Source organism: Globicephala melas, chromosome 21 (genome assembly GCF_963455315.2).
Source record: "Globicephala melas chromosome 21, mGloMel1.2, whole genome shotgun sequence".
Taxonomy (NCBI): Eukaryota; Metazoa; Chordata; class Mammalia; order Artiodactyla; family Delphinidae; genus Globicephala; species Globicephala melas.
The window spans coordinates 31,893,983-31,920,569 of record NC_083334.1 but is presented as its reverse complement, the minus strand read 5'-3'; the positions used below and the strand labels follow the sequence as shown (position 1 = coordinate 31,920,569).

General features: G+C 54.1%; 1 protein-coding gene across 1 annotated transcript in view; it reads left to right on the top strand.

Moving 5' to 3' along the window:
• SFRP1 (secreted frizzled related protein 1) overlaps positions 1-26,587 on the top strand; it is a 44,047-nt gene that overhangs the window by 3,158 nt on the left and 14,302 nt on the right. Inside the window, exon 2 of the mRNA XM_030834028.3 lies at positions 2,709-2,786. Within this exon, the coding sequence (XP_030689888.1) occupies positions 2,709-2,786 (78 nt within the window). The remainder of the gene's footprint in view (positions 1-2,708; positions 2,787-26,587) is intronic.

The following is a 26,587-nucleotide window of genomic DNA, read 5'->3' as shown; positions in this document are numbered from 1 at the left end:
TTTACTGATTCAAGCTCTGCGAACGAGCACATACCTTTAGTTTTATTTTGTTGTTGATTAGGCATGTTGTGCGTTAAAACAGCCTGGCTGTTTTAGTCACAGATTGCAGAGGCCACGGGGCACTCATCCTTCCCGGGAGCCTTCCTTAGGGTCCCTTCCCTGTATTGAAGAGCTGGCCAGGGAAGACCTGCTCTGTGTGTGTGTGGGGTGTGTGTGTGTGTGCCGTGTACATGTGTGTGTGTGCCGTGTGTGTGTGTGTGCCGTGTGTGTGTGTGTGCTGTGTGTGCGTGTCTGTGTGTGCTGTGTTCTCTGTGTGTATGTGTGTGTGTGCTGTGTGGGGGTGTGTGCCGTGTGCATGTGTGTGTGTGTGCTGTGTGTGTGTGTGTGTGTGCTGTGTGGGGATGTGTGTGCCGTGTGCATGTGTGTGTGTGCCGTGTGTGTGTGTGTGCTGTGTGTGCGTGTGTGTGTGTGCTGTGTTCTCTGTGTGTATGTGTGTGTGTGCTGTGTGGGGGTGTGTGCCGTGTGCATTGATTTTTAAAAATCCACTTACTCTTGATTCCAGTGTTGGACTTTCCCGTCCTCTCCCTTAACTACTGATGAAACACAAAACCTTTTGGGTTTTGGTTCTTTTGCTTTAAACATTATTTTAAATACACCTTAAAACAGCCATTTAGTTCTGCCGCTCGATGGATGACTGGGTGGATTTCCGCTGCTCGGGCCGCTCGCAGGGCCCCCCAGCACGATCCGGAGAGGCCGCAGATTAACAGCGCCCTACACAGTCTAGAGCTGCTCCCCAGTCGGCTGTGGGTGGGGGCAAGCCATGCGAAGGCGCAGAACTCACTGCAGCCAGCTCCTGCCCGGCTGGGAGACGCTGAGGGCCAAACGTAGCTGAGCCCGGGCCGCCAGTCGGGTCGGGGAACTCAGAGCGTCTAGACAAGGTGATGTGAGCGAACCAGGGGAATCCGGTGTTTGTATTCAGATAGTCCTGCCCTGCAGGTTGTTTGGTCAAGGTCACATTCATAGAACTTTGCAACGTGATAACTTCCACTGAAAAAAAATAACCCAAACAAGGAAAGCCCCAAAGCACAGTCCACACTCCCGAAGTAGATACCACGGTCCTTCCCACATTGCGGGATTTCCTTTCCGTTTTTCTCCCCGTGGAAGCAAGAACCATGATGCAAAATTCTGGGTGAGTTTTTCCCTTTTGTCAGAAACACAACCTCTGGAATCCGATCTTAAGTTCTGGCTGAAAAGCACATTTTCAGCATCCGGGCCAAAATATAGCCCCATGGTCTCCTGCTCGGGGCGTGACTGTGGTTCTTGCTGCAGGACTCTGGATGGAGGGCGGCCCTGGGCACAAAGTAAAGGTGGGACAGGGATCTGTCAGTAAAGACTAAGGTGTACGGCCTCTGCTGCGCCTCGCAGCGACCCTGCTTGGAAGTGGGGCAGGGGGGTCGCGCATCACTTCCCCAGAGCTGGGGACCAGCTGCGTCCTGGGGGCGGCACTGGCCCCGGAGGGCTGTACAGCTCCCTTCTCATCCACCGTGGGAGGCTCTGCCTGTTTCTCTGAGCCATAGAAGTGCTCGAAGGTGAAGGAGATGCCGCCAGAGGAGCCACGAAGACGGAGGGGTTGGAAGAGGATGAAGAGCCTGAGTCGGAGCGCCCTGTCCTCCCTGGGGGTGACTGCTCCCCCCCCCCAGCGTGGCCGGGCATGGCCTCCACCAGTGCTGCCGAGGTGGAGGACCCTTAGAATGTGCTCGTGCTTTCCCGCATCATGGATAAAACTCCAAGTTGTCTGATAGATGATGGAGGTGACGGTGGGATGGCGGCGGTGGTGCCAAGCCGCCTTCCCTTCTGGCGATCCCACTGGGCCGCTCTCTCCCTGCCCTTCCACGGAGCCCCCTTACCTCCCAGGGGTCTCTCCAGCATCAGCAGCATTTGGCTGGGAGGACCCGCTGGCCCTGGCCTCCGAGGCCTCCCCCTCCCCCGGGGCCTCAGCTGCCCCCGGTGGCCCCCATCCCTGCAGCACACACACCTCCTCTTCAAAGCCTTTCACAGTGTGAAAACGCCTCCAGAGGGTCTCTCCCATGTCTCGCCAAGTCCTTCCCTTGGGCAGCAGGGCTGGTGCCGTTCCCAGCCCCCACCAGCTTCTCCTGCTTCCCGCCCCTGGCAGGAGCTTGCTGCAATAGCCCTTCTGGGGAGGGGTGTTCAGGGCCTGTGGTTGGAGTTTGTGAGTCGGGCTGATTTTCTTTCTTGGCTCCTGGAGAGCTGGTTGGACGGATCGGCCGTCTTTTGGGGAGTTTGGGAACAGGAAGTGGGCAGGAATCAGAGGGGGGTATTTCAAGGAGAGGGGAGAAAGAACCGGGGGCAAACAACTGGGGTAGAAGTGTTTGGTTACAAGTCAGCTTCTCCTAGGGACCCACCACATCCATCAAGCCACGACTCAGGACCCGCCCCATCCAGCCCCACATCATGTTGGTTTTCATAGTTGTACCATATTCAACAGCTCTAGTCCCCAGATTTTCAAGAAACTATGCGTCTGTTTTGGTCTCCAGGACTCGTCTTTTCTCAAGTTGCCCTATCAGGAATTCCAGAAGACCTTTAACTCCTTCCAGCCTGGTCCCTGGGCTGATCCGGGCCCCAGGGGCAGGTTCTCCCCGCGTTCCACCGCAGTCACTCAGCTCCTGTTCTCCCCTTGCCCTTCCTAGGCACGACGGTGTGTCCTCCCTGTGACAACGAGCTGAAATCTGAAGCCATAATCGAGCATCTCTGTGCCAGCGAGTTTGGTAAGAAAGCGCCCCTGGCCGCCTCCGGGAGGTTGGGCATCCCTGGCTGCTCCCATTCTGCATCCGTGGTGCAGAGCCTGTGGGAGCATCTTTTTGGAGATGTGTATTCTCTCCCTCCATCCTCCCCGGACGGCTGCTGTTCTCAGGCAGATGGAAGGCCAGATAGGATGGGGAACCGGCCGGTTTTTATGAAAGTCAAACTTGGCTTCTGTTCTTCCGTGTGTGGGATCACTCGGCGGGTTTGGGGGGACCTTCTCGAGGAGTGGAGGGAGGCAGGCTTGGGGAGAGCTGTAGAGGAGCTGGGGGAAAGCAGGCGGCTTGGGCTGGCCTCTCGGCACAGCTCTTCTTCCATCCACCCCTAGGTGTCAGCACCACTCTGCCCAGGATCTGGGAGGGGAGTCTCCATGCGCTTAGGGCATTGCCGGGGCGGGCGGGTAGTGGGTGCGGCGGCTCTCAGGTCCTTCCAGGCCAGGAAACTGACAATCCCACAGTGAGGGGTTTTCCTTCCCTTCTTCGCAAATCACTCCGGGCTAAAAGGCAATTCTGGATGAGCACTTGCAGCCCTAGGAGAAGGGCTGGATGTGGCCCCGGGGGCTGATCTCAGGGAGCCTCTCAGGGACAGTCCCCGGTAGTCTGCCCCGCAGAAGACCGAGCTTCACACACCGTGGGCGGCTGTCCTCCGGAAAAGTAGACGTGAACTGCATCCTTTTGAAGGGCCGACTCCCTCCAGCCTCTATTGTATATGGATGCTGAGAAGTGCCTGCTGCCAGGCCTGCTTTGCCAAGGACAGGTTCTCACGATTCTGGCCATTGTGTCCCCGAGGCTGGATTTCTTACAGAATTCCTCCCAGGGAAAGCATGATGGTAGGTAACGTGAGTGTTTACGTCCATCCAGGGCTACCTACTCCAGGTTTTCACTAACCAAGCATAATAAAGTACGTGAAAGGGCCTCGTGCTGGCAAAGTGCCGTGTTGGAGAGCTGCACACGTGTATGTGCGCACTTGTAAGCTGAAGGAAATGGTACATGTGACAGGTGTAGTCTCAGGTATTTGTCATTGTGACTGAAGGCGGGAAGTGGCGAATTCTGACCCTTTGCCACGGAGAGCTTCTTGAGAATGCACACGTTTTTTAGTGCCTTATTTCTGCATTAAGTATCTCTCCCTGCCTTCTTGGTTCTTGGTGAATGACCGCTGGGACGATTTCGTCTCCCAAGCATTCCACTGCTTGTGTTTGAGTCACATCCTTTGTTCTGGTTGCCATTTTAAATGAACTCAGATAAATTGTAGAGGGACCTGCAGCAATGTTCCCAAACTCTGATGACCCTTCCGTCTGACGGCGGTGACACTTGCTTGTTGACGCTCACACCCTTGCTCCATCAAGGGGAGCCCAACGCCCGGCGAGGCTGGCAAGGTCTCTGCGGCAGAGTCTGCGCGGCCCCAGCCTGTCCGAGTCACAAGCTTTCCTTCCGCAAACGGCGCGAGATTCCTTCCCAAAGAGGCATTTGGGCATCGAGAAAAAGGCCAGAAATAAAATCTCTCAGAAGTCCTGATGAGAAGCCTTTTGCTGCGTGATTGGGGGGGGTGGGGGGGTGGCAGGAAGAATCTGCTCGGATGTGGCTGTTATCCCGAAGCATCCTTCCTTGCGGGGGGCCGGAGGCAGTGTGGATAATACTCAGGGGCCACATGTAGATGTCACTGACCCTCTTCCGATAGTGTAAATCACCACACTCACTTTTAGAAGTAGACTCCCTGACGTTTCAGCAACTCCAGGCAATCGTATTAGAGCCCACTCTGAAAGGTAATATATTAGCTGATGTTCTACGTTCAGATGACTTCTCCCGGGATGACTTCTCCCGGGACTGCGTGTGCGGAGGACGCGACTCAGATTCAGTGTGTCCAGTCATTGACTGAGCCACGCGTCCAGTCGGTCACTCAACATTTCTTGAGTGCAGAGCTCTGTGCTAGATACCGTGTCCTCAAATACGGACCTAGAATAGACGAAAATTTCATTAAAGAAATTTCTTCACCTCGACCAAACACGAATCGGTGATTTCCTAGAGAATCGTGGTGTCATAGAACTCACCGCCTGAAGGGGGCGCCGTGGAGACTCCAGGCGAAGGATGTTCGGCAGCCGTGAGAAGAGAATCTGCACCTTCTCGTTCAGATTCTCAGTAACCCACCAATCTGCTTTTGTTGGGGGCTTTAGTGGCAACTCGTTAAACTAGAGCCGTTCGCTAGACATAGGCTGAAGAAGCAAACCTTGGGAAAGAATTTGAGTGTGAAGGTTGACCTTTGGGTGAAGGGGAAAGGTGTGGAGGGGGCTGCGGTAAGCCTACTGGGGAGGGACATCCTCTCCCCGCGGCAGTGGCTCCCTGCGTGCAGGCGCCAGGGGTGTATCTTATTTTAATAACCAGTCAGGGCCTGGGCAATCTGATTGGCTGTTTGGGACTGTGTTCCTTTCACCGGGAGATTATCTCCTTCTTGAGTTCCTAGAACTTTTGAATTCTCCTGGATCCTCCAGGTCATCCTATCAAGTCCACTTATTTCACAAATAAGGCGTCTGACTTGCCCCACTGGAGTTCTTTTACTCGCTGTCATGCTGCCTTCCCCCCTTAGGAGAAGATGAACAGCCGCTGGGCTCCCTCCTGGAGGCATTTATCTCCTCCTTGCTTGGGTGTCCTGGACGCCAGGCTTCTTTATCTGAATGCAGGAGAGACTTTTATGGGTTTTCTGCGTGTCATGGTCTCATAAGGCAGTAAATAGGATTTTTTTTTCCTCTCTCTCTCTCTCTCTGCAGGGGCTGAGCTCAGCTCTGCCCTTCTCGGCACCCTGGAGAATGCAGCCTTGTTGAGAAACTTGTTTCCTAGCTCAGCTCATTTCAAGTAAGGGAGGTAGTCAGCCACGCTGATGGGATTCAGTTAAGAGACAAAGAAATGCAGCAGGGCAAGCTGACACACAACAGAGAAGAAAAAGAATGCTTTACTCCCTACTCCAGGGATCAAACTTTGCTTTAAGCGGCCCTGACATCCCCTGTGGGAAGACATCAGGTTGTTGGAAGGCTCCCTGGGAACTCCAGGAACAAGGGGTGCTTTCCTTCTGGGTCAGCACGCCCTCGCCCTCTCCTGCCAGTGCGTCCTCAGACCCCTGCCGCCCCCGTAGAGCTGGGCCTGCCCGGTCTATCACCGGCTCCCCGGGCGGCACAATTTTTTAAAAAATTATTTATTTATTTTTGGCCGTGTTGGGTCTTCGTTGCTGCGCGTGGGCTTTCTCCTAGTTGCAGTGAGCGGGGGCTACTCTTCTATGCGGTGCGCGGGCTTCTCATTGTGGTGGCTTCTCTTGTTGCAGAGCACGGGCTCTAGGCGCGTGGGCTTCAGTAGTTGTGGCACGAGGGCTCAGTAGTTGTGGCGCACGGGCTTAGTTGCTCCGCAACATGTGGGATCTTCCTGGACCAGGGCTCGACCCCGTGTCCCCTGCATTGGCAGGCGAGTTCTTAACCACTGCGCCGGGCGGTGCATTTTTAACTCTCTGGCAGGTCTGCTTGGTTCTCTCCACCCCTGCACTGTACCTCCTCAGTTCAGAGCACATATTCTGCCCCCAGCAGGGAAAAGCCTCAGTAGAAACACCTGTGGGCTGATGCTCAGGAATGCAGCTGGATCAGCCTGGATCAAGCACCAGATGTGTGACGGCCAGAAGTTAGACGGTGCAAAGTCTGTGGATTCAACATGGCGGCCAGGCTGCCTGCTGGGCTTCAATGAGAACACCGGCCCTGCTGCTTGTTTTCTCGCTGCTTTTCCTGCTCCATGACAGCAGGGTGCTGCTGTTCTCCCTTCGACGGGTCAATATATTATTTGCAAGCTGCCACACTAATAATCCTGCTGTTAACAACTCAGCAACTCTTTCCTTCAGCTCAGCTTATCCCAGGGATGGGGGATCTGATTTATAATGGCTGTGCGGTTAGGATCCTGCCTCTGGCCACTCTCTAGCTTCTGGATCTGTAAACACCCTTGAGCTTTCCTGGTAGAAATGTGTGGGATAATATACTTCTGCTAAGACAGTTCAGAGCTTCCTCTTGTACTGGCTTCTCCTCTTTTTTTTTTTTTTTGAGAGTTCAGGTTCTCCTTTTTTTTTTGAGTTCAAGTGGCCACTTCTTTAGCCCAGTATTTTCTGGTTGTGGAAAAAGATTTCTTGGCCCCTAGGAATTTTCCTTGCCTTCTGGAAGTATTTTTTTCCCCGTTTATATGTTTCCTCATAAAGAGTAAAACTGTACACTGCAACACTAAACTGAGTCAAAGAGGAAAGAGAAAAAAATTGGCTCTCACCATTAGTGTTTGGGAGTATTTCCCAGAAGAAGCATTCTCGGCGGTTTCTGGACCTTCACTAATTTGTTCTCACTCTGGCTCACTCTGCTTTCAAGGTGTTTTGGCTGGGCTGCTGTTTGGAGGTGCATTGTTTGATTTCTTGCATAAAGGAGGCTCAGCCTTTCCAAACTAAACCTTGGGTTTCCTCCCACAGAGGAGGAGACGGTAGCTGCCAGCATGGTAATTGCAACATCTGTAAGCTGCTTGAGAGCAGAATCTGTCTCTGATACCATATTTTACCTAACGGTAAGACACCCATTGATCGCGGGATACACCATCCATCACGGGAGATGCCCCGCCCACAGAGAAAACATACTTCACATTAAAATGTGAAGAGAATCTGTGTCTTAGAATGAACAAAACAAGGCCTGTGTGTAGTTAAATCGTCCTTGATATGGTGTCTTATCCGCGGTAGGCATAAAATAAAAGTTCGTTGGACATGTGTGTGAATGATAGTGTGTGGGCAAGGTAGGGAGATGGAAATTCGCCTTTTTTTTTTTTTTTTTGAGTGGTTTAATTTCCAGTTTATTTTCTGTTAAAGTAACTACAACCTGGTTTTATGTTGCATCATCTTAAAATTCACAAAGATGAATAATATAGGAATTTTTAAATCCAAAAATATTATAATAGTACGCATGTGAGTACAAATCCTAGATTTTCTACAGTGTGCATGGAAATGCCTTTCCTTAATGTTCACAGTTGTTAAATGGGAACAAGTACATTTATATCACAAGATTAGGTTGTATTTAAGTGAGAAAAACAATGTAAAAATTATGTAATATTAAAATGTTCCCAGATGACTAGCAATTGGGATAATTTAGACTTACTTTTTAACTTATTGTACGGGTCGCCTTTATTTGACCTAACCATTGTATATCCTCCTTTTTCACTATTATCCCATTCCACTAGTACTTATGGAAAACCGGTGAATAGACGATATTATTCTGGCAGTAGACGCACCTTGTAGGCAAAAAGTAACAGAGCATTGGTTTTATTTTGTTTTCCAGTTTTCTTTCTTTTTTTTTTTTTTAATGAAGTATAGTTGATTTACAATGTTGTGTTAATTTTGGCTGTACAGCAAAATGATCCCGTTATATATATACATCTTTTAATATTCTTTTCCATTATGGTTTATTATAGGATATTAAATATAGCTCTCTGTGCTGTACAGTAGGACCTTGTTGTTTATGGCTTTCCTTTTTTGTAAAAGGAGAAAACGTCTTTCCAAACGAGTATGTGTAACTTGTTTATTAAATTCGAGGGAAACTGCATCCCTGTTTTGGGTGACTGAGTGTATATGTTAAAAAAAAAAAAAAAAAGCCCTAATATCTAGAAATCTAGTTCAGTCAAAGTAAAATTAAATAGACAGAGGAAGGAACTGTAACCCCGGGGTGGAGTTGGTAGGCTGAAAACAACTGGTTTTTATTGTCAGTGAAGGTCTCTAAAATACACAGCCCATCCACAGATCTGGAAATAGTTGGAAGGAGCTGTATGGCATTTCCCATTCAGGGAAACACGGGGTCAGAGCTTTAGGTGCCCTGGAAATGCCACTCCCAGCTCGTGGCCTGTGGCCCATCCTAAATCCTTTGCCCGTGATGGGGGGGGCTTGTTCCGTGCAGAGACCACTGCTGAACCCTTGAGGGCCTTTGAAGCCCTCCCATGGGCTGGGTGGGTCATGGTGGCGATTCCACGGCCTCCCAGTGGAGAGCTGGGGGCCTGGCTGGGGGAATCGAGCCCCGGGCAGTTCGGGCCGAGATCCCATGGGGACCACTCCGCGCTCTGAAGCCATGTTGAGGCTCCGCGAGGAAACGCTGGGAAAGGAGCCAGGTTCCCCTCTGGTGAGCACTCTGCGCATGTAACTCTCTCTTGGCTGTGCCCGGCAGGACGATTCTTAGATAAGGCAAATGTCAGTAGGAGCACTTTGCTTTAGCATATTTGGCCCTGAGAAAGGACCCAGAAACCCAGGATCCACGGGTGGAGGCGGCTCCCCTGGAGCTGAGTTCATCTCTCCCTCTGCCCCTGTACGTACGCCGGGCAACACTGGGAAATCTCAGAACCTCTCCAGGCCTCGGTTTCCCTGCGAGGTGACACTAATACCCAGCATCGGTTTTAGTGAGGAGCAGATGAGCTGGTGTAAGGAACCCAGCCCTGGGCCCCGCACACCCGCTGGACTCACTACCTGTTCATCCTGGGGGTCTTGGCAAGGACGGGTGGCCCAGCCCTCTGTTCCCAGCAGACGAGGCCTCCCTTCTCTAGAGGAGCAGGATGCGCAGCTCCAAGGCTCTCAGTTGACACCTCTCCCGAGCCGAATCCTGTTTCCAGCCCTTCCCTGTCTCACATCCTGCTGGAATCGTTGCTTTCTTTGACCCAAGACACGTGGCGGGGTGGGGGGGGCATGTGACTGCTCCCTCTTTGTCGATGAGTCCAGCTCCGAAGAGGTTATTCCTTGGGACGGTCAGTTGCCAGACCGCTGGGTTTGGGTGCCCTTTGACGCGCCCTCCAACCTGCCATTCCGTGATTCTCCTGTTGAGTGGCCCCGCCTCACTGCCTTCCCCTCCTTTTTAAAAAAAAACTTATTGTGATGAAATATACATGACATAAGATGCACTTTTTTTTTTTTTTTTTTTTTTTTGCGGTGCGCGGGCCTCTCACTGCTGGGGCCTCTCCCGTTGCGGAGCACAGGCTCCGGACGCACAGGCTCAGCGGCCATGGCTCACGGGCCCAGCCGCTCCGCGGCATGTGAAATCCTCCCTGACCGGGGCACGAACCTGTGTCCCCTGCATCGGCAGGCGGACTCTCAACCACTGCGCCACCAGGGAAGCCCAGATGTACCCTTTCAATCCTTTTTAGGTGTATAGCTCAGTGGCATTAAGTGCATTCACACTGTTGTGCCGCCATCGGCACCATCCATCTTTGGCGATTTTTCTTCATCCCAAACTGAAACCCTGCACCCAAACGCTAACTGCCCTCCTCCTTCCCCCCAGTTCCCAGGAACCGCCACTGTACTCTCTGTCTCTGACTTTGACTATTCCAGGTACCGCGTGTAAGTGGAAGCCTGCACTGTTTGTCCTTTTGTGTCTGGCTTATTTCACTTAGCATCATGTCCTCCTTATCATTTGATGTGTATATAAACGGTCATGGAGAAGGGAAGCCAAGGGAAGGGTTTACCCTCAAGTTCACCTCTGTTCCCTGGAGCCTTTCTGGGGGTGGGTGGAGAAGGAGGGGCGTAGAGATGAGCTGAAACAAGGGGGGCTGCTCGCGCATTTCTCTGGGTGCTGCTTTGCTCCTCCGTACCCCTTTGTCATTCTGAAGATCTGCTGAGCTGGATGGGACCTCAAAGATCAGCCAGTGCAGGACGCTCAGCTTACAGATGGAGGAAAATAAGACTCAGATAAAGGAGTTAGTCATCAGATTGCCCAAGGCCACTCTCTGCCTGGCATCCCTTACCGGTTTTGTTCCCAGCAGCTCTTAGCTGGGTAGCCAGTCTGGATTCCACACCCTTCTTCCTTCATGTCCCCTCATGCCCATCACGTTCCCATCCTGCCAGGAATGGGAGACGAGGCTCTCTGGGAAGGGGCACTGGATGCTCTCAGAGTTTGCCGGGTATAAATGGACTGATGCCTGTGCCTGACACAGGGAAAGAGCCCGGCGATCGTTGGTTTCTTTGTGGAGGGGCAGGCGGTGCTGTTGCATAGAAAGAACATAGGCTTCAGGCCAGACAGACTTGGATGAAATCCCACCCTTATAAGCTGAGCGGCCATGAGAAAGTCTCTTAACCTCTCTGAGCCTGTCTCTGTCACCTGTGGATGGTGATTCCTGTGTGACTGTGTTGGGAGGAGAATTGGGTCAGTCAAGCATGTTCAGTTCCTGGAACATGGCGCCTGCTCCAGCCATAACCATTATTATCTCTTCTTATTGGAAAGAATTGTTTCAGGATGGAAATTGGCCTCGGTAGGAGGATGCAAGCACTAATAAAACCAGCTTGCTTGGCACAAAATGTTAGGAAATGGAATGGAATGTCCTGATGAATTTCTGGTTAGTAGAGGATTAAACTGGAGAAATATTTTACAAACCCCACTGGGGAAAACTTTAAAAGGTTGATGCGGCTTCAAGGTGCTGAAGTTCACAAAACCAAAACCAAACCAAAAGCAACCCTATAAATACCAGAAGTTAGACAGTCCGGGCTTTAGTGAAATGACACCCTAAAGTCACCGTAAAAACTGGAAGTCATCGGACAGTGATGACCGCAGAATACGTAGCGCTTGGATTGAGTATTTGCTGATTCTAGGACACGCCCACTGAACTTTGTTCTTTTGTTTTTGAGTGATTTTCAGAAATCTTATTCCTGATATGAGTTTTTCTGCTCATAATTTATCGGGTCTAAGAGAGACCTTAGAGGCGTCCGTGTTGTCCCCTCCTCCCAAGCACTGTCTCTGGGGCAGTTTTCACGTTTTTTCCAGCAGCTGTGATATCTGTGATATGCACTCCCGTGAGCCAAAGAAATAGGCCATATTCAGAAGCAAGTGAGCGTTTAAGTATTGGCAGGTTTCTTCCAGTTTTTCAGAAATGAGCCAGCAGCTCCAATCTGTATTTATTTTTCAAAGGAGAGCAAATGGCCAAAGAGATGTCAGGCCCTCGCCCTGCCCCAGCCTGCGTGGAGCAGCCAATTAAACGTGCATTAGCTTTGGAAGGCTTCTCAAAGCCCTATAGATTGCACTTGAAATCTTTGTTTAGTCTTTCAGGAACACTGTCACATGGATGATTTATCAAAGAAAGTTGTTTATCTGCCAGTAAAATAAACTCTGGGCCTGTTCAGACGAAGATTTCCCGTGAATTTCTACCAAGGTAAACACTGGGAACTGGCAGATTGCAAATTCTGTGTGAAAGCCAGACGCATACAATAAATATTTGAGCTACAGATCTGCTGTGTCAGAGGCCCGGCCTGTCACCAGCACTGTCACTCCCGCCGTGCCCCGGAGGACCTGGCCCTGCAGCCGGGCCGGTGGGCTGCCAGGCCCAAGGACTGCCCCTGCTGCGTGGGCCTCCCTGGGCTCGAGTGCCACTGAGTGTGGCACAGGGAACTTCCTGGTTCAGAGGGGGCAAGCCTCAGTCCGGCTTCCCTCTGCATCACACCGACAGCCCGTCCAAAAGTGGCCACCTTAGTTTTCTTTGCAAATAGACATTTGTTGAACCAAATTGGCAGGAGGCTGGGGTGTGTTGAATGATTTGGGAGCTGGGGCCGGGGCATGGTGGTCGGGGGTGAAATCACCTTGAAGATTCTGCTGAGTTTGAAGGATGGGGGCAGAGGGCTGAGATGCTTTCCCAGGGTCTCTGGCTCTGCTCGTTGGGGGTTGTGAGAGCTCCATTTAGGAATAAAGGGGGAAGATCCAGCCCTGTGAGGGCGGCACAGGCACGTGTGCCCAGGACCTGTCTGAGGGAGGGAGGGAATGAACGGATGAATGGTGATGATGGAATGAGAGGAAACGGAGCCTTCTAGGTCTTTCTGAGGGAGACAGTACAGCGGCTATCTAGAGTGGCTTTTCAGGGAGGGGCTGCTGGGTTATATACTGCTTGTTCCCAGACAGCCCTGGAGTCTGGAGTTTCTGGGTCACCCTGGTCTTGGGGTCCTCATGGAAGGCTGCGTTTGAAGGGGTTTGTGGGTACCACCTCTTATTTAGGCACCATCCTGGGTCCTGCTCATCCTGATTTCCTCGGTGGGTCAGGGAGGGGAAGCAAGGACCCTAGAAGAGATGATGTCACCTGCGAGGGCTTTGGGGGTCGGGGTCAGGGCTCACGTTTGAGGATGGAGAGGAAACGGTGCTGGTCTTTCACGGCTGGGGGAGCCGTGGGTGTGTAACGCCCTAGGGATTTATGTGCAGGTACTGGATGCTTGCTGGCCTGCGGGTATTTAGGGGAATAAAGGAGTATTTCTTCAGGGCAGGAATTAAGGGAAATCCTTTACAACAGATTCTGAAAGGATGGCTGTGAGTTGGAAAGAGATGCCGAAATAGGACTTTGACAGAGGGAAAAATTAGGAACCAGCTTCCCTAAACGACGCTCTGTCTCATTCAGGCAGGAGAACCAGGAGGGATTTTCTTCCGTCAGCATTTTCCCTGGGACGTTTCCTCTGGGAGTTCCTCAGACGTGCTCTCTGCTCTTTGTGAGCCCTTTAAAAATGAGTTCACACTGGTGTGTCTCTCACTGCAAATCCAGCTGGCTTCTGGAGACGGCTTTAGGGCTGAAGGAAGTCCCCACCGCCGTGGCTATGGCCGCAGAGCTAGAATCGGGGCCTGGAATAAGCACGTGAAACCCTTCAGGCTCCACTGGGGCCTCTTGGACCCAGGTCTGTGTCTGTGGCAGGGACGGCCTGTGCTCCTTCCTGTGGTCTCAGCTCCACATCAAGTCCTGAACAGATCTGAGGGCCTGGAGGATGAGGCAGGCCGGAGCCAGGCTTGTCAGTCCCTGTTCTCTTGCTTTAGTGCCGGGTTCCAGCTCTCAGGCCTGTAGGAGGGCAGGGTCTCCCGCGGGGGTTGGATACATCCAGGGCGGCTCCCTAGAGGAGATGAAGGTTAATGGAGAAATTCAAGGAAGGCATCCTGGTGTCAGGAGGTGAGGGCTGGGAAAGGAGTTAAGACTCAAAACAAATAGTACTTAAAAAAAATTTTTTTTTAATTTATTTTATTGAAGTATAGTTGATTTACAATGTTGTGTTAATTTCTGCTGGACAGCAAAGGGACTCAGTTGTACATATATATACGTTCTTTTTCATATTCCTTTCCATTATGGCTTATCACAGGATATTGAATACAGTTCCCTGTGCTCTACAGTAGGACCTTGTTGTCCATCCATTCTCTATATAATAGTTTGCATCTGCTAATCCCAAACTCCCACTCCATCCCTCCCTCACCCCCTCCCCCTTGGCAACCGCGAGTCTGTTCTCTGTGTCTGTGAGTCTGTTTCTGTTTCATGGATACGTTCATTTGTGTCATATTTTAGATTCCACATATAAGCGAGATCATATGGTATCAAATAATACTTCTTAAGTTGACAAAACCCGATTCAGGTAAATCTGCACAGGTAGAGGTCATCTGTTGGTTCAGGCAGCTGACTCGGCGTCCTGTTAGGACTCGCTTCGGCCGAAACCCAGGGACTCAAGGGCTGAGTTGAGGTGTGAGGAAGGAGGTGGTCTTTCTGATTCCAGGTTCCCCGCTGGTAGGATGCTGGGGCCCCAGAAGGAGCAACAGCCGGAGTGAGCAGGTGTGTTACAGGGGTGACCCAACCAGCATGTCTGTGGGTCCGAGTCAGGGATCCTGCCAGCGGGGCATGGCTGCAGGGGGAGTGTGGCAGTCTGCCCTGGGCGACTGAGCCTACGAAGACAGCCTCTAACTTCATGTCAACTACAGCGGCTTCCACGAAAGGGAGGGGGCTGCCTAGAGAGAGTCACGGCCTGGCCTTTGTTCTGAGATGCGGAGGCTCGGATGCCCACAGCGTGCCAGGTGCCGCTAGCACCCAGCCTCTAGGGTGACAGCTCCTTTACGCTTGGCATGCATTCGTTTAAAAACAGGCATATGACGTGTGCGTGTGTTTTCTTTTGAAAAGTCTAACGATCGCAGAAGGTGGGCAGTCTTGCACAGATCTGATCCTACAGACGATTGTTGGGCTTCTGCTGAGGACACGGCCCTGCTTATACTTTAAGCTACGTATGCTGACTTTGGGATCGACAGACATCCAGAGACAGGAGTGTTTGTACTGTTTCTTCCCAGAGCCTGGGAGGAGGGGGGTCCGCACAGTCAAAGCCAAAGAGAGCGGCTGTCTCCTCTCTGCAGGTGCTCTGCCCTTGGCGAGGAAGGTCAGACCTCAGGCAGAAGATAGCTTTTACCTGTGCACATCAGGGGAGCTTTGTAGTGGGGGCAGTTCCGTCCATCCTTTTGTGTGCAGCCTTTCCAACTGCATTCTCAGTGAGAAGGCCTGCACTGAGCTGCCTTGAGGGGGCGAGTGGCCCACGTTATCAGGCCTCCATCCAGACGCGGTGGAGGTGGAGGGGGGTGTGGTGTGTTCGGGGGGCGGGGTTCTCTAGGTGACCTCATAGGAAGACCAGGGCCCCTCACTCTCCCTCTTCCTGGAGCCAGCTTGAGGCCAAAGCTTCATCTGGGGGCTTCCCCATGGAGCTTCTGTTCTGCCTCTCGGGACCTGGCACCCGCCAGTTCTGTGCCAGTCCATATGGTGTTCCCTGCCCTTGAGAGGGAAGTGAGTGGTTGACCCAGTCCCGCATTTGCGTTAGAGATGTCATAAATGCCGGCGGAATTGAAGGCTGTATCGCGTGCAGACTCAGGAGCAGTGAGTGCGCACGACAGCGGTCGTGCTTTCTACCTTCAGAAGGCTTACGGTCTGGAGGAGACAGAGGGGAGAAAGCAGGCAAGTATAAGATCACGTCGTCAATGCTGAAATCCCTGTAACAGGTAAGCACTGGGGCCATGGGAGCACAGGAGAGGGAGCAGGTCTTCCTGGGGAGGGGTCGGGACAGCTCCAGAGAGGAGGCGCCTTGTGCTGTCCACTGAAGGATTGGTTGGAGTTTCTCACCAAAAAGATGGACATAGGAAGAATATTCTAAGTGGTAGACCCCTCAGAGACCAGGACACATAGGCATGACGTCCTCTGTATATGGGGGAGTGGTGATTCTCTTTGTGGACGGCTTATAAGGCGTATGGGGGCGGGTATCTAGAAATGAGATTGACAGCGTAGTCAAAAGTCAGCTCAGGGCCTTGAATGCCATGCTGAAGAAAGGAACATTTGTCTTGTTGGCACTGAGGGGCCAGGAGCCTATTTTAAAGTGAAGGGCTTGGGTGGAGAGCAGAGAGAGGAGGGGGGAGGGGGAGGAGGGAGAGGAGGAAGGGAGGAGGGGAGAAGAGGAAGGGGAGGAGGGACTGGGGTAGGGTGAGGATGAGGGGAGGGGAGGGGGGAGGAAGAGGGGGAGGAGGGAGAGGAGGGAGAGGAGGGGAGAAGGGGAGGAGGAGGAGAGGGAGGGGCTAGGGGAGGGTTAGGAGGAGGAGGAGGGGAGGAGGGGCTGGGGAGGGGGAGGAGGAGAGGGAGGGGGAAGAGGAGGGAGAGGAGGAGGGAGGAGGGGCTGGGGGAGGGGGAGGGGGAAGAGGAGGAGGGGAGCGAGAAGGAGGAGGAGGAGAGGGGAAGGAGGGAGAGGAGGGGAGTAGAAGGGGAGGAGGAGGAGGAGGGAGAGGAGGGACTGGGGAGGGGGAGGGGAGGAGGGAGATGGGAGGAAGAGGGGGAGGAGGGGGAGGAGGGAGAGGAGAGGGAGGAGGGGCTGGGGAGGGGAGAGGGAAGGGGGAGGAAGAGGGGGAGGAGGAAAACTGAAGGAGGAGGTGCTCATTCATCCAAAGCAATGATGTGCAGAGCCTCAGGTGTCAGGGGTGAGAGGTTTGGGACAGGAGGGCCTGTGGGCTCAGGGCAGCGCCGGCCGGTGCCGGGCCACCCACTGGAAGGCGCCGCTGTCGGCCGTTCTGATGAGGTTGGCACGCGGCTCGGGCAGCTGGGCAGGCCATCTGCTGCGGTCAGGGCCCCGGGAGACCTCCGTTGGGGTGCGCGGGGCAGGAGCCCGAGAGTGTCATCAGCCCACACGCGGGCCACCGCCGAGCCGGTCATTCCCGAGAGCGGCGGTCATTAGGAGCCGAGCCGATGTAAACTGCGCACTTGCTCTCCAGACCTCGTTAGCGGCCGGGCGGGCGGCACGCTTGGCGCCCGTGGAGCCAGGCCTGTGATGGTGGGGCTGAGTCACCCCAGGGGTCTGGGGCCTCCTGGAGGGGGAGGCAAGAGGGGCTGTGGCCACACGGGGGCGGGGGCGGGGGCGGGGGAGGCCTCGGCTGGGGTGCGAGTGTGGTTTGTGTGTGTGCGCGCGTCTGAGCGTGTGTGGGTAGGTCTGAGCGCGGTGATCTGTGCACAGCGTGTCTGCCTGGTGAGCGTGGGTGCCAGTCACCCCTCCGGGGGCTGAGTTTCCACGGCCGAGGTCAGGGGCCTCCTCCTTTCCCCGTCGCTCCAGAGAGACGCCTTCCAGAACCCGCCACCGATTCCCCAGACTCCGGAGGGCTCTGGAGCCTGGCAGGGATTTCTGGGTGGCAGGCGCGCCCAGGGCCATCTCTGCGGGTCGGCGAGCCCTCCTCCAGTCCCCGTGTTTTGTTTATTCCTCCAGATGCCAACCGGGCTGATTCTGTTAGGCTTCAGCGTTTGCAGCAAGTCCATTTAGAGCTGCTGCTTCTCTGGGCGAGAGCCACCTCCTCGGCAGATCCCAGCGGTTCGCAGGGGTTGTTGGGAAGGGCATGGTGTAATCCCTGGGATATGAAAAATCCATCCGGAGAAACAGGCACGGCCTGAGGTGTCATACAGGCCTGAGTTCAAGGCCTGGTCCCACCACCTACTGTGTCAGCTTGGGCAAGCCGCTTCACTGCTCCATGACTCAGTTTACCCACCTGTACACAAAACGCAACAATAAAACAAACTTAAAAACTTCTGTGCGAGGAGATAAAGTGGGATGTGACAGACAATCGCCCCAATCCTGGAGTCCTGCGATGTGACCCAGCGCTGCCACTCGGCCAGTCGGTGACGTCTCTGAGCCTGTTTCCTTAAGCAAGTTGAAGGGGTCACCCTGGGTGACCTCTAAGGCTCCTTGCAGCTCTGAAATCTTATGGTTTTGCTCCGCAAAACTCTGTGACTTGGTTTCTTGATAAATCTCTCTGCTGGCACCTCCCCGCTTGCTGGGGACCTGGGTCTCCATCTCAGGCGCGTGTGGAAGAGCTGAGCAGTGAGCGGGAGGCCGTTGCGGAGGAGCTGGGTTGCGGTGCAGCTGTGGGACCCGCAGCCTGGGAGCGGCACTGGTCCACGGCAGGTCCGCATCCCCTGACGGGGCCTGGCTGGCTGCTGGGCACCCCGACCTCAGCCCCTCTCCTGGACGTGTCCCCCCATGCTTCCTCAGAAACCCAGGGACAGTGGGGACCCTCTCCACCTGTGCGGGGAAGACAGCCTGATGGGAGACCAATTTGCAGGCACGGTGCGGGTGATTTCCAAGGAGGACTTTCCAAACCTCAGAACCGATTTTGTATTCCAGCCCCATGATTTGTCAGCCACGAGACTCTGGCCAGCTCCAGTTCTCTGGGCCTCAGTTTTCTCACCTGCCAAATCGGGATAATTGTGTATACTTCTCAGAACTGGTGGATAGACCCCATGAGATTGTACCGATGTGTCCTGCAAAGGACACACTGCAAATCCACCCCAAGCCCGTGACCTTGGCCGCGGTCCCACGTGCCATCTTACAGCTCTGCTGGGCAACCCCGCATGGCCGCTCTTCCCTAAAGCATTTCTAACCTAAGACACACACTTGGCTTTCCTTAAAAAAGAAAAAATAAAATGAATGCATTTTACAGATAGACCAGATCTGAACCAGGATACTTAATGGTGATGCTTTTCTCAGAGGAGCTTCACAGTAATTTTTGAGGTTATTAAAATACACACAGACTTCACCCCCCAGACATCTCTGGGGTCACAAGGGGAGCAAATCTTACCTGAAGACTAAAGTTCAAAGCATCAGGTGGAGAGGACACTCAGAACGTCTGGGACGGAGACTTTGCGTCAGTCTTGTCCCCGAGAGGGGCCAGTGGCCATGGCAAGCCGGGTGCAGACAGGGCACCTCTGGGAGCCTCTGTCCCTCAGTGGCAAGTGACCTGGGGCTTTTACTGACACCCTCTGCACTGATGCCGGCGTGTGGAATGAGCACCCAACATCCCTTTGGCCCGTGGTAGCCAATGCTGGATACTTCGTGTGGGCAGCAGCTTGAAGTGTCAGCAGGTAGGTTGTGAGCATCACACCTAGGTGCTACAGGGTCAAAGTTGGGTGTTTCCCGCTTTCTCTGGGGCCTGGTGATTCCCTTCCCACTTCCTCCTTCAAACGACAAGGCTGTGTTTGCCTCTCAGGACCACAAGTGCCAGGAGGACAGTGGCTGAGAGAACTGGGACTGGCTTGTCCAGCCAAGGGAAGTCGTGTGCTGTGTAGCTCAGGTAGAACCCGGCTTGCTGAGGAAACAAAACCTTGACCGACAAGGTGGTGGGGTCCCCCCTCCCCAGGGAGCCGTTCACAGACGGGATGGCCTCTTGCCTGCGGACCCGAGAGGGCTGCATCTGGCAGGAAGCAGGAGGATGACTTCTCCGGTCCTTCCAGCCCCACAGAGTCCGTGGTCCTCAGGGCACCTGCTGGCGGCACTCCTGCTGGTGGCTTCCCCAGGAAGGTGGCTGTGTCGGAGGGCGAACCTTCCTTCTTGGGAGGACCTCGCCTGATTTTCCAGAGGAAGGTGGAGGGACAGGCTGCGGCCTGGTCAAGTCACCCAGCAACCTGGGATGCCAGCCTCGAGTCCCCGCCCTCACGCGTAGACCCTTCAGGAGGGAAAGGCCGGCTCCGGTGTGCACAGTAGAACCTCGAAGCTGGTCCGAGTTGCGTGTCTTTGTGGCGAAGACCAGACGGCTTGGAGCCCCTGACTCCCGGGGACTGGTCCTCTGGTTGCCAGGGAGGAGGCCGACAGACTGGAATGAAGTGCAGGCCCGGGCGGGCCTCCCTCCTGCCCTTTCCTTCGTGCAGGCGGGACATCTGGTCCACCCCCCGCTCCGGGTATCAGCTTTCCTGGGGACTTGGCTTTCCCAGTTGTGTAACTGTGTGTGTGAGGGTGTGTGTGCGAGGCGCTGGGGGCAGCGGAGCCCGGGACCGGCTTCTCTGGAAGGACGGGGCTCCGTGGCTGGTGTGGGTTTGCTCGTGACTGACAGCTCTTCGCCTGCAGCCTTCTTTCCTTACAGACCTAATGTGTCTTCTGGCAGGTTTCCTTGTTCGAATTACTCAGGCCCCGCAGAGCACCGGTGCTTTCCTTTTCTTCTGCTCACCACCCCCATCTTGGTCCCCCCTTCCCGAGCGGGTTGGGGAGTGGAATCCGGTCTGGACCAGCTGAGAACTCTCTGTGCTCCTGCCTGGCCCCGGGGCCTTAGAATGAGGAACCCCAGCCAGAGCTGAGAAGCTTCCTGTTCCTCCCTGGGAGCCCTCAGCGTGGAAATTCCAGGCGGGCCTACACCCCAAAAAGCTCTGGCTCAGGAAACCGACACGCAGCTCCTTGTGCAGTGGCCTGGAGGGTCCCTGGCATTCCCCCGGGTCTGGCTGTCACGGGGGTGTGAGGCCTGAGAGCCCATTTCCCGGGCGGCTCTCTAATGAGGGTACGCATGGGAGTGCAGCCTGCCGTCCAAGCTGCTGACTCACCCCCAAAGGCCCCCAGAGGAAGGCAGGTCTGGGACTCACGAGGACAGGCCCCAGGATGGCTCAGTAAGAGTTTCCAGGACCGGAGGGGATGGCGTGCTGGGCCGCAGCCTGCTGTTCTGCCTGATGGGTGGTCCTGGGTCAGAGTGAGGGGCCAGGTTCTCCTTGAAGTGGTGGGGGGACTGGCAGAGGGACCTCTGGCCCCGGCTTTCCTCCTCCACTGCAGCCACGTTTCTTGGAGGAAGTGGCAGATGTGAGAGCGAGCCGGGGTTGTCCTCAGCCCGGCTGCAGCTTGGTTTTCCAGTTTGGGGCATCTTGTTCTGGCCTTGGAGCAGGGGGAGGGTTGTTCGCATTCGGAGAGGAGGGAAGGGGACTGTGTGATTACATGCGGTGGGAGCCCGAGGGGCTGGGGGTCCTCTTTCTGAGACGGAGTGTGTGTTGAAGGACAGTGCTTGGGGATCGAGGCGGGGGGCAGCGGGGGTCCTGGTTCCAGCTCTTGATGACCCGGGTCCTTGTTTCCTCTCAGCCCCGTTCACTGATCTCTGGAAGAAGGCTTTGGCTGGATGGCCTCTTAAATCCCACGTCGCTGTCAGCATGTGCTGTGTCCTAACGTGGTGTTCTTTAAACACACACACCACGAAGCAGAACCTTTCTTCAAAGGAAATCTCACCCTGAGCTTCATCATAGAAACTGGTCCACGGGGGCCTCTACGCTGGAGGAGGGGGGTCTGGACCTGGGTTGGCCTGGCCACTTCTTACTCGCGGTGCATGACTGACCCTTACTCTTTTAAGAGGTTCCTGGGCGTGTGGAAGGCTGTCTGACCTCAAGGAAGAGGGGCTGTGATTATCCGATGAGACACTCGCTGTATACTTTCTTCCTGGACGGACATCGGGGCCTTTACCCAGTGTCCCCTGGCCTGTCCCCTGTGGGTATGGACGATGACATTGCCGCCCACAGCGTGTGGCCCTGCCAGCCTGCACTTGCTGGGGTCCACCTGCTCACCAAAGGCGGGGTGCTCTCCAGGGGACACTCTGGGGAGACTCTGCTCCAGGGCCCTCTCCTGGCTTCTGTTGGCCGCCGGCAATCCCGGCATCCCTTGACTCATGGCTCCAGTCTCCGCTCTGTCTCCACGTGGCTCTTCTCTGGTGTCTGTGTTCTTTCTACTCTTCTTGTAAGGATACCAGTCGTTGGGTTTGGGATCCACCAAATCCAGTGTGGCCTCATCCTAACTAATTGCGTCTGAAAAGACTGCATTTCCAAGTAAGGTCATATTCTGGGGGTCCAGGTGCATGTGAATTTGGGGGCACGCTACTGAACTCTCCGTTACTCACTAGCTGTTGTCTTTTGGAAAACTGTAGCCTAAATCCTCTTGTCTTACAAGGTGAATGATAGTTGTACCGACTTTACCAGGTCTCTGTAAGGCCCTTAAGGATGATGCCTGACACTTGCGGTCAGTACCGGGGTCCCTAAGGTGGACTTGGGGGGTGGCAGCAGAGGGCGGTGGTCGTCAAAGGCGTGATGGAGTCGCAGACAAAGAAAGCCGGCTTCACGCGGTGAGTACCAATGCGCGAATCGTGGAAGGCATTTGTAAGGGATAAAAAGCCTTGTTGGTCTGGAGCACCTGGCCTGGCAGAGAAAATTCTAGATGTGAGATGGTGGCCCGCTGAGTGCCGTGTCACACACAGCAGGGCCTGGCTCCTGGTGGCCCCTGGGAAGCAGGGAGCAGCTCCGAATACAGCCTGGCTCTGTTGTTTAGCTGCTGGGGGCAGCGGTGTTACAAGGCTGATTTCTAATATTATAGGTGAGCTTGGGAATAGAACCGCCGAAAAGCAAGAACCTCAAGGTGCAGCGTCTAGAGCATCAGAGGTGAGAGGATGTCTCCCGTCAGCCAAGCCAGGGAAAGTCAGCTGCAGATGTGGGGCAAGGTCGGCTCCCAAGGCACCTTTGGAACAGGTTCTAAAGGGTGGCGGGAGCGATCGTGGAGCCCCCCTCTGTGCCCCTGGCCTGCAGTGCCCCGAGGGTCTCCAGCAGCTCCACCCGAAACCCTCCAGCTGGATGGGTTTGCCCCAGCAGCTCATCTGAAGCGCTTTAGAAAATAAGGACCCTTTAAAAACCGTTTATTTGTTGAACGTGAGGCAGGAGAACGTGAGGCACAAAATCTGCATTCACAGGAGGGAGGAACTTTGGAGAAATCGCGACTGGGGGAGATCGGAACTCAGAACGCCAGAGAACGGCCAGCAGCGTTGCCCGGGGGCCTGGGTCTTGAAACCGCATCTTTCCTCACTGGCCAGCAAATGAAATTCTTCATACAGAGGGTGTGTCAGCCCCTCAGGCTACCAGGAGTAATTAGTCACGCATGCAGGCCGTGTTAAGGATGGTTTCACTGCAAACCCTCAATTTACGACAAATTGGCACTGTAGCTGTTGGGTGTACGGTGTCTATACGTCTGTCCACCAAAGATCAAAACGGGTGCTGACAGGTGACAAGGTGCCTCCTACGTAGTACCAGCTTATCTGCGATGGCTGGGTGGTGGCCGCGAGCTCGAGCATTCTGGGTCCTGAAGTGTCTGTGCTGGTGCCGGAGCTCTGATCGTAGGCCGGGTGACATTCGTCTTCCACCATCCCTGGTCAGTGGCGGTGACATCAGTCCCCGATGCCTGGCGCGTGAGCAGGGCGGTGACCTCCGTTCTTGGGCAGATCCGGGGGGACCCGCCCAGCTTCCCGACTCCTCCTGCTTCGTCCCAGCTCTGGGGGGACAACTGGGGGCAAGCGAGTGTGTGGGCTCAGAGGGTCAGCCCTCTTGACCTCTGCCAGTGAAGGGCACGCCTGGCCAGGGAGCCGGATGCTGGGGAGCAGACTGAGCCAGAGCCATCGCCCGGAACCCCGGGGTCCTGACTGTCTTCAGCAGGAAGGGATGCACCGCACACGGGGCGTCCTGGGGCCCATTAACCAAAATCTGTCGGTTCCGGAGCCAGGAGCTTGGTAAACACGTCGGAAGTACTGGCCGCCTGAGTGGTAGGCGTGCCTTGGCAGTTGGCGCGCACCCCAGGATGTGGTGAGACACCTGCTGCCCAAGAAGCTCTGTCCCCGTCATCCGAGTCCTTGCCCATCCACCAGCTTCCCCAGGGGTCTCCTCTGGGCCAACTCGGCCCCGGGGCGCAGCGGCTTCCGCAGCCATGGGGAAGTTTGTTTGTTGATGTATTGATTTTTGTTTCCATCTCTTTTTAATAAGTAGTTTTCCTGAAGAAGCAGAAAAGAGCCCCAAGGGGGGCACCCAGATCTGCCCCCTTACCTGTGTGTGGGGCTCCAGGTGGGTGGAGAGAAAGAAAGGAGACCCAGTGAAGTCAGGATCTGGAAGCAGGACTCGGGACCCCCAGCTCGGGGCCGACACCACGGGCCACGTTGCGCGCCTGCTTGCTGAGCTCGGCGGGAGCAAGGAGCCTGGACAGTAGAGAGGAGGCCAGCTTTCAATGTATTGTATCTGTTGTTTTATACAGTTTTGAAAGGTTCCTTTCCATTTACAAAATATTAGCTACATTCCCTGTGTTGTATAAGACATCCTTGAGCCTATCTTCCCCCCAACAGTTTGTACCACCCCCTTCCCCATCCCCCATCATGCCCTCCCCATTGGTAACCACGAGTTTGTTCCTATATCTGTGAGTCTGCTTCTTTTTTGTTATATTCAGTAGTTAGTTGTATTTTTTAGATTTTAAGTGATATCGTACAGTATTTGTCTTTCTCTGACTAATTTCACTTAGCATAATGCCCTCCAAGTCCATCCATGCTGCAAATGGCAAATTTTCATTCTTTTTCATGGCTGAGTAGTATTCCATTGTGTCTGTAGTATTCCATTGTGTGTGTGTGTGTGTGTGTGTGTGTGTGTGTGTGTGTGTGTACACCACATCTCCTTTATCCATTCATCTGGGTGATTTAGGTTGCTTCCACGTCTTGGCTATTGTAAATAATGCTGCTATGAACATTGGGGTACATGTATCTTTTCAACACACATAGTGTTTTTGTTTTTGTGGATATATGTCCAGGAGTAGGATGGCTGGGTCCTACGTTAGTTCTATTTTTCGTTTTTTGAGAAACCTCCATCCTCCGTAGCAGCTGCACCAATTTACATCCCCACCAACCGTGTAGGAGGGTTCCCTTTTCGAGAGGAGGCCAGCTCAGAGCTAGGACCGGGTGCCGACTGCCATTAACTTTTCAGATTCTTGGCTTCATCCAGACCTACCTGAGGCCACGACAGACTTCACCTTTGGGAGACCAGCATTCCTCTCCATCCTGATTGCATTACGTTGTAATCCAAGGGGACACACGTCTGTCTCTGGTGGGGCAGTGCCGGGCGGGTGGCAGGAGAACGTGTGTGCTCTTGCCCCTCGCTGGGGCTTTGGGGTGAAGCCGGGTGCTGCCCCACCTGATGGACGGGGAAGGTGTGCACGGCGGGCTGCGCTCAGGCTGACGCTCAGCGCCTCCCAGGCCGGGGTCAGGCAGGCTGCTAGGGTGCCTGGGCCTTCTGCCCTCCCTGCTCTTTATACAAAGCCTAGAAAGACTGAAAAAAAGAAACAGAAACATTCAAGTGCAGTCAGCTGGGTAGCTACGTGGTCAGGATCTCGGACGGGCAGGAATAAGCTTCACGGCGGGCGAGGGGTGGGCTCAGGTCTAGGGCCAGCCTCTGTTTCTGCCTGTGCATCCTGTGATGGTTAGAATGAACGATTTTGGACATAGGCTGCTTTTTGCCTTCTTTTGAACTTGGTACTTGAGAGACATCTGTGACGAAGCAGAGAGGTACTTCCCTTTCCGAATCCTTTTATACCTCGAACGTCCTTGGGAGGGAAAGGGGGACAGTGACTCCCGAGTGAGGGCGCTGCCTGCCCCCAGGCCGCGTCGGCGGAGGAGGCCCTAGGACACGGGTCTCCTGTTCTGCTTATTATTCCCGGCGGCGCTGGCACTACCGGGCCTCGCTGTCCTCACTGCACTGAGGGAACGGGACGTAGGACGTAGGGCTGTGGCAAAGGCTCCTTCCAGCCCGATGGTTCTGTATCCACCGGACTCTGCTTCCCCAGCCAGGGCCGTGGAAGTGTGGGCAGCCCCGCGGTCAGACAGGGTGCGGACCCTCTGACCTCTGCACCTGCCTGGTAGCTTTGGCAGCCAGGAGAGGGAGAAGAAGGGCCTCCGTTGCCCTCTCCTCCGCCAGGCCACTCGTCACCACCTCCATGCCAGCCACACCTGTGAAGCATGCACCTCCCCGTTACACACGGGCCACCTGCTCGTTAGGGTGGCTACATACCCTGTTTGCTCAGGAAGGTCCCCGTTTATTCCTGTGGTCCCAGCATAAAAACGAATGGCCCTCAGGAAGGTCCCCGTTTACTCCTGTGGGCCCAGCATAAAAACGAATGGCCCTCTTTCTGTCTCCGAAGTGTCCTGGTTTGCAGGCTCAGTTGTATTCCTTTCGCTTCCCTGCCCGTGACCAGGGCTTTTCCCTGCTGGCTGCCCCAGGAAGCTTCAGGGGGTAGCAAGGAATTTGATTTTTTGTTTGTTTGGGAAATCTGGTCGAATGCACACAGGATTAATCGATGTTTAATTTGGTGTCGTGGGCTTTCTGTGAAGACCCGCTGAACACCTGCTGGAAGAGTCATGAACTGTAAGCTGTAAACTTCTTATTTACCCAGAGTACAACAAGACTTACTTCTCTTTGGGATACTTTTTTTTCTCACTATAAAAATTATAAAACCTGGAAAATAAAGGGAAACACAATAAAGAACTTAGACATCAGCCGTTCTCAGAGCCCAGAGGCAGCGACTGCCGATGTTTTGGAGTATTTCTCTCCTCTGCGTCTTTGATGTGCACAATTTTGCATAGAGATTGCTTCCCAAATAAATTTACGTGGTAGACTTTTACACCCCTAAAATTGCTCTGCAGTTTTCCTCACCCTAGGCCTTTCAAAGGCAGAGATTTTTTTTTTACTTACTGTTTCAACGTATCAGTGTCCTCTTTTTTTTTTTTTAATTGAAGTAAAGTTGATTTACAATGTTGTGTTAGTTTCTGAAATGTTCTCTTAATTATAGGTACCATGCAAGGGTTTCACAGGCATACCTCTGTTAGGGACAGTGATTGGGGTCGGTTTGTCGGAGAACATTCTCTGTGTGTTAG